This window comes from Hipposideros armiger, unplaced genomic scaffold, assembly GCF_001890085.2.
Source record: "Hipposideros armiger isolate ML-2016 unplaced genomic scaffold, ASM189008v1 scaffold_3, whole genome shotgun sequence".
In the NCBI taxonomy this organism is placed as follows: domain Eukaryota; kingdom Metazoa; phylum Chordata; class Mammalia; order Chiroptera; family Hipposideridae; genus Hipposideros; species Hipposideros armiger.
Genome location: NW_017731353.1, coordinates 3,907,222 through 3,914,937, shown reverse-complemented (window position 1 = coordinate 3,914,937; position 7,716 = coordinate 3,907,222). Strand labels below are relative to the sequence as shown.

The 7,716-nt window shown below is 45.5% G+C and overlaps 1 protein-coding gene across 4 annotated transcripts in view; it reads right to left on the bottom strand.

Moving 5' to 3' along the window:
* The window catches only part of GPR107 (G protein-coupled receptor 107), a 75,340-nt gene that overhangs the window by 38,735 nt on the left and 28,889 nt on the right, over positions 1-7,716 (bottom strand). For 3 of the 4 annotated variants that reach the window (XM_019638356.1, XM_019638328.1, XM_019638347.1), the window contains exons 2-7: positions 6,616-6,738; positions 6,246-6,296; positions 5,919-5,998; positions 4,803-4,942; positions 3,303-3,340; positions 2,325-2,381 (exon numbers count right to left, since the gene is read on the bottom strand). In XM_019638356.1, coding sequence (XP_019493901.1) covers positions 2,325-2,381; positions 3,303-3,340; positions 4,803-4,942; positions 5,919-5,998; positions 6,246-6,296; positions 6,616-6,738 — 489 coding nt within the window. Of the gene's footprint in view, positions 1-2,324; positions 2,382-3,302; positions 3,341-4,802; positions 4,943-5,918; positions 5,999-6,245; positions 6,297-6,615; positions 6,739-6,886; positions 6,986-7,716 lie in introns of those variants that run through there. The other variant, XM_019638338.1, reaches the window with a different exon arrangement.

Genomic DNA, 7,716 nt, shown 5'->3' with positions numbered 1-7,716 from the left:
GGGGAATCGGGGAAGGGGAACAGACAAGTTGCTGTCCTTTTTGTTCTTCAGTCTAGTTGTGGAGGATGTCACTTAACTGGCCCATGTTGGTATTGTGATCACTGCGCTCTTCCTGAGTGAGGCAGATCAGTTGCTGGCCATTGGACAGCCGCTCACGGCAGCTCACAGCAGCTCACACTGGCTGCTGGCTGCTCACGCTGGCTGCCAGCCACTCACGGTAGCTTACAGCAGCCCACTGCAGTGTATGCCGTCACCGGCAACTCATGGCAGCCCAGCTCCAGGTCTTAGCTGTAGAGGGCGCAGCGTCACTGGCCCTCATGTGGGATCCGAACCGGGGCCCTGCTGCTAGAGCTGGCGTCCCAAGCCAACTCTTAACCAACACGCCACTCGGCCGGCCCTAGATATACTTTCTATACCAACTATAAAGAAAGGCAGGGAAATGACTATAACAGTTTTCATGATCGGGGTTACTCTAGAGCTGGGAAGGGATGTGAGGACACACGGGTTTTGTGGGGTGCTAGCACTGCTCTATTTCTTCTCCCAGGTGATGGCTACAAAGGGGATTATTTATAACTATTTGTATTTAATATAGGTACTACACACTGTTTTGTATATATACTGTACTTTATAACTTAAAAGGATGCGGAAAAGAGTCATCCATTAAGAAGATGGAAGTAAAAGACCAAGAACCTTCAGGCTGAAATGATTAACCTGTTAAACCACGTCACAAACTCATCACTGTAAACATCAGATGTGTATTTTAGTCCATGCAAGGTAGCCCGAAAAAGTTTTCTAAACGTATCAGTAACTTTTAGTTCCAAAAGTAAGACTCATATGAAGTTTCTAAAACCTACATTTTTAAAAAAATTCAATAGAATCATTATGGTTGATCCCCAGGGTTAGGAATTCCGTACACATCGGCAATAAAACAGGTAAAAATCCCTGCCCTTATGTTACCTTCTAAAGGGAGAGACTGACAATAAACATAATAAGTAAGGGCATGTTAGAAAGCAGGCGCGCTAAGGGAGAAACACAGAGCAGGGGGAAGGACGAGGGGAGACGGCTGCATTTAAACTACGGTGGGGGGAGGAAGCTTTGATGAGAAGGTGACATGTGAGCAAAGGCCTAAAGGAGGAAGGAATTCATCGTGAGGATTCTGAGGGACAAGTGTCCTCCCAGTGGGTTCGGCAAGAGCAGAGCCTGAGGCTCGATCTGTTCTAGGAGCAGCAAGGTGGCCCGTGTGCCTGGAGCAGAGTAAGGAAGGGAGCCGGGGGACACACAGGAACTGACAAAAGTGACAGCAGCCGGACCCCGTGGGCTCGCAGAGCATTGGGAGGACGTGGCTTTTACTCTGAGACAGACGGGGAGCTGCTAAGGAATCAGGTGGAGCAGGTGAGCACCCCACAAGCTCCAGTTAGCTCAATACCGACGCCGACTAAACTCAGAGAACATAAAAATGGTTCGAGAAGCAAAATAATTTATGGCGAAAGGACTCAGAATGGTGGAGGCAGGGGTGGGGGGCCTTCCCGAGGTGACAAAAGTGCAGAGAATCTTGACAGAGAGCGGGTTACGGGGTGCGTGCCTGTGTAAAAAGTGTGTTATATATATTTTTAACCTGTGTGTATCACACTTAACGAAAATTATACCCATAAATATGAAATGTGCACAAACAGGGCGGTGACTCTCACAAAGTAATGATGATGATTACTTGCAAAGCGCTTTTGTTTTCTAGATAGGATGCGCATAACAACCCTGTGAGGTAGGTCCCATCGTTTTTCATTTTTAGATCATTCAAGAGCAAAGTTCAGAAGGTAAGTGAGTTGTCCAAGGTCACCAGTTAGCAAGTGGGTACTGAGCTCCAGTCCAGTGTCCTGCCCCCACACAGGCTGTGATGCTGCCACAAACTCACGTGCAGCTAATAACGGTGACAACTGAACAGGCCCCTCAGGGCCGCTGAGTCTCAGCAAGCTCATCTCTAAATGACATCAACCTAAATGATCACCCGTGTCCTCTCAGGTACAAACTCCTGTTGCCTGGAGCACTCGGAATGGAGTCAGTGTGGGATTTGAGGCAGAGTTGCGGGAACAGCTAGGCAGGACTGGGTGGGAATTGGGCCTTATCACTTCCACTGTTATTCATTCTGAGACTCATGATTTCATACATGGGGGTGATAATATCCACCTTGTGGGTTTGTTATGGAGAGAGCTACTGTATTCAAGTGACTGAACACAGCATGCCTAAATTCAAAATTCCTTTAAAAATTCACCCTCTTACACGGTAGAGATAAATTCTATGAAGCTTTATTCAAAGAGATTGATACATACCTGAAAGGAAACTGCCCCATTATTATTATGAATAGGAAAGGATTTCTCTTCCATTGCCTGAAAAGACAGAACAACCTGTTTTAGGATACTGGCAGAAAAAGTCAGCTAATAAAAATAAAATTTAAAAAAACCCACCTAAACACATTCTTCTTAAACCCTAAATTTGCTGACCTTTAAAAGCTCCCTGAAGATAAAATCCACCATCCTTTCCAGAAGTTTGAACTCCCCTTTCACAGCAAGTGGAAATTCTGCTCCACTCGCCTCCTTTACTCAGCCTTCTCTCCGCCTCTCCGTCAGCCCAGCACCTGTCGTGCTTGCTTCCACGTCCAGTCTTTGCTTCTAACAGTTTCATCCCCTTCCTTTTCTTCTTCCCCAAACAAATCCACCAAGCTCCAAGCCCTGGTGGTACCTCCTTCCAGAGGGCTCTCCAGGTGGCCCACTTCCTCTCCGCTCACTGTGTCACCCTCTAGCACAGAAATGCTGCACATGTCAGCACTCAATTCACCCTGAAATTGCTGTGTGTGTGTCAACATCACCTCCCCAAAGAGAAGGCAACTCCCTACATATTAGGTGTGCATTTTATGTGTATTGATAAAGATGAACTGGGCACTTTAAGGAAACGGATCAGGCTGGGAGGTCCATGGGAGGAGCTGAGCTCCTAGAGGTTCATGAGGCCACCTAGGTGAACTCGATGATCCTGACTTCCTTCTTGTAAAACCCTGTGGTTCTAACTTCCTGTCTCCCTGCCTTCTGTACCCTCCACCTTGGCACAGGAGCCAGAATGTGCCTGTGTCGAGCCAGGTCTGTGCATGCTGGTGCTGGGTTGCAGCCTTTTTTCTTTTTTCCTGAATAAGTCCTTTTTTGGTGATGGAATACTAAGTCGGTATTACTGTGCAGTAGACAGTACAGACCTGTACATGTGTACGTATATAAATACACATACACATAACAGAATCACAGTGGGTGGGCTGTTCTTACCTGTGAGTCCACCGTGCTTCTTTTAGGCTTTCCGCTCTCTAGAAGCAGAACATTTAAAAGGTGTTACTGCAAGGTTCAGCTCATATGTATATTATAGCAGCATTTTATGAGACTCTAGCTTGTCTAACATCAAATAATTCAAACAAACAAAAAGGTGAGGCCATATGCTGCCATCTCTTCTGATTCCAAGAAAATTCTTGAGCTGCAGAAGCGGCAAATAGGAACTATTATATTATAAATGCTAGCTGATAAATGATAACATTCAGGACCAACAGGGGAAGTCATCTGTGGATAACCTAGTGGATGTTATGGCCAGAGATGCCACATGGAGTGACTTTCCTTATTTTCTAAGCAATTACATTTGAAAACAGATCATTGCTTAAAATATGTATCTGAGATTTATTTACGCACATGGAAAACTTATTAGCAAGTCATATCGTACTTTTGTTTCCATAGCAAGGAGTGTTAAGATTGCTACTGGCTCCTTTCATGGAACAGAGAGGGCATCTGAGCCTTATTTTTACTTAAGATGCCCTCCATGAGGAAGACAGGATCTCAAGCCCCCTGCAGGAAGGGAGGGAGTTTCCTCCCAGGAAACAGTTATGTGAGCAGGAGGACCCTGGACAGGAGGCGGGACACAGATGTTAAACTCCACTATCACACAGATACAGGATTTCTTTGTGTCCTTTAAATTGCGTTAGTTTTGACAACCTGAGAAACAAATGCGTAAATAATACAGTACATAGTAAATAATCTGTAAAGAATTCATATAAATTATTAGACAGAAGTGGCAGTTAATGAAACAGATAATAAATATAAGTTGGTTAATCAACAAATGAAGAAAAAGTGTGGCCTAGTAATAAGAGTGAATACAAAAACCAAGAATGCCTTTTTTGTCTTTTGAGATTACACACACACACACACACACACACACACACGCACGCACGCACGCACATACACCCAGGATTGGTTAGCACATGTGATGTGGACACTAGCCCTACCATTTTCCAATAGGAATATAAATTCACACAACTCATTTGGAAAGGAATCGAAAGTAGGTATTGATATTCTCAAAAGTATTCATGTCCTTTGAACCAGATATTCCAATTCTGGGAACCCATTCTAAAGAAAGTTCTATATATGAAAACACTTCTACTAACAAAGAAATCCAACACAGCAAGATTTATAAGTTTAGATGGAAACACACATTATAAAACTTCTAACACGGAGTAAGGAGAAATGACTGTTCTTTTTCCACCTTCTCTATATTTACCACATTTTTCTTTAATGATTATGTATTTCCGTATAAACTCCCAAAGAAAACAATGCTAAGGTCATGTTTGTTTTTACTTAGGAACAAAAAAGAATCTATTGGGTTGTCGGAAAAGTCATGACGCATTTTTGCAATGAAAAACATAGAAAAAATACGTCATGGCTTTTCCGACAACCCAATACAAAGCCGGGCGTGAAGAAAATGCTAGTTTCCACATCCCCGTTTACCTTGTTTTTTCTCAGTCTGGCTGCCAGGTGAAACAGGGTCGCCACCAGCCTCCTGGCTCTGCCCAAGGGCTTTCTCATCCTTGCTGAAGATGATCTCTGGTAACTGGGTACCAACTTCTGGAGGAGATCTTATTTTCACTCTATATTCAAATAAGACAGAAGGAAAAAGGTTCAAAGAAACGCTTCTAGCCATTTCAGTGTTGCATGTTAGGTGCTGTTTCAAGCTCTAAATCCATCATCTCACGCAGTCCTTACAATGTCCTACCTACGTCTGTGTTTTACAGATGCTTTACGGAGGCTCAGAGGGTTAATACCTCACAGAATAGTGGGCTAGTAAGCAGCTGGGCAAGGACCCAGGCAGTCTCACGCTAAGGCTGACGTTCTTAGCGACCGCGCAACTCTGACGCACACATTTCCCCAAAGTATCTGCAGCGTGTCTCGCACACTGGCGCACAAGGGGGACGGAACACCATTAAGATGTCAAGTGAAGTCCGGGGGACCTTGAGGGGCAGTGGGACTATTCACAGCCTGAGGATATGTGTTTCCTCCCTCTTCCCTTCTTAACAGACCCCACTTTTGTTTACCCCACTCCACACGAGGAGGGACCAGTGAGAGTCCATGTCCGAGTGGACACGTGACCTAAGCTGGCACAATCAGGCTGAAGGGAAGCACTGACCAAGGAGAAGACTTCCTTTCCTCCCCTTAGCTGACTGTGGATAATGAACTCACTTTACCGCACACATGGCGCTAGTCCATGCTACTCTGCTGTTGTATAAAATGCTCCCTTTGCCTGAAATGTTTTCCCCTTTCTTCTTCATTGGTAAAGTCTATTTACTAGAGGGCTGGTTTCCTGAAGCCCTCACTCCTCTTCTGAGGTCAGTCTCTCTGCCCGCCTATGTCTCCATGTTGCTGGGATCACTGGGACTGCTGTTCTGTCACCTCCTGAATCTAGAAGCTCCTCAAGGAGGGGACCTGTGTCCCTCATCTTGTTTTTAACCTCCAGCACTCAGCACAGTATCTGGCACATGGGAGATGCTCAATGAACGTTAGCGTAATGACCAAATGCCCCTTTACTTCCCTCTAGGATTGAACTGAAGGAACATCGGAATTACTTACTCACTTCTGGAGATGTCTAGGATTAGAAGGGTGACAGAGACAACCTGTTGCCTTAAAATACAGTAATGCACATCTTCATCCTAGGAAAGGAAGACCCAGTTATATGCGACCTTATGCATTCACGCTAGAACAAGAACAAATAGCTTTCAGGAGTAAGGCCAATGGCCCAACGTCCACTCCAAACAAAACACCTGTGCATGCTCGGAGGTGCCTAGAAGTCAAAGCAGCCACCGCCTCAGGAAAGCAGCAGGACGGGAGCAGGGTGTCCCCACCCAGGGTCTTGGGCTCAAGTGAAAGGGGTGATCGGGTCATGCATTTAATGCTTACCAGATAGGAAGAAAATCCATCATTCTTTGTACGGTCCAGACTGAATCCAATCTAAGAAAGAAAGGGGTCAAAAGAGCAGAGGTGAATACCCACACGATGGCCGGGCGTCCGTCCCGTCCCTTCTCAAGAGAGCAGAAAAGGCCCCTTAGGCCTGGGCTCCAAGATTTCTTGGCATTCATTTTATAAGAAGGTCACTAATTATTAAGATCACTCAACAATGACAACTTAAGCGTTAAAGTGAAGCTATCTAATGCCTGCTCACAAGTCTACTTTTCTCACTATCCTGACACCTCCTATAGAGTGCGGGCCAAGGCGCTCACCTAGGCTCCAGAAACGGGTAAAGGCCTTGAGCTCCTGGAAAGGCACTTACAGTCGGGTCCTTGTGTGTGACTCCCTCAGGCTCCTTCACCGAGAGGCTGCTGACGTTAACCTTCATGTACCCGTCCTTGAAGAATCCAAAGGTGTTCAGGTGAACCTTATGCCTCACATCGTCCTGAAAAGGTTTACAGTGGTGGACTCAGTAACACGAAGACATTCACTTGATTATTTCACCGATTCATGGGCTTGAAAAGCTAGAATATCTAGTTTCCTGCTAGCTAACCAATGTTTCATATACTCAGTAAAATTCACAGCTGGGGTACCTTATTTTGTTCCAAAAGCTGAAGACGAGTCATCACAAATTCATAATATATCAACAGTTTTAGAGAAGGGAGCACACAACAGATGCAATTCATTCTGATGCGCTGGGAACGGTCCGGTCCCGGGGGCAGACTCGGTGGTCAGCTGGAATGCGAATTCCAGGGAAGGAGGAAAACAATGTTTTAGTCATCCTCGCATCCTTCCCGCTGGTACAAGGCCTGGCATCTAGTAGGCACGTAAAACATGCTGGGGGTGGGGCAGTGGCCCAAGCTGCCCCATGAATACACTCATTTATAGAAACCTTCTTAGGAGTTGTGTGTCACTGGCCCCTCCCACTGCAGGATGACGAGGGACACCCGCACATTACTTTCCTCACCTATAGTTCAACTTTTTACATACGCTCATTGACATCTAAAAGTGATGTTATATATGATGGATTTTCAGGAAACTAAACCTTAGGCAAAAAGAATTCCAGGAACCAGCCAGGTGGAGACAGGCTCTTTCAGACACAGGATAAGCCTGAGGTTTGTTGAAACTGCACCAGGTAAGCACAGGCCTATCATACCTGCTCGAAACGGTCTCACAGTGGTGACTCCAATCAATACACTTGAAGGCTGATAAAAACTAACTGGAATTTAAGCAAACATAATCAGTCGGGAGGGTCTATGGGAGGAGCTGGGGCTTATGGGAGTTCTCGCACTCTAGGAATCGCAGGAACCCTACAGGAAGAACTTTATTTTTATAATAACGCTCTATGGTTCTAACCTCACCTTCCCTTTTCTAACTTGTCCCTTCTACAAATACCCCTCCATCTTGGCACACAGGCTGGAGG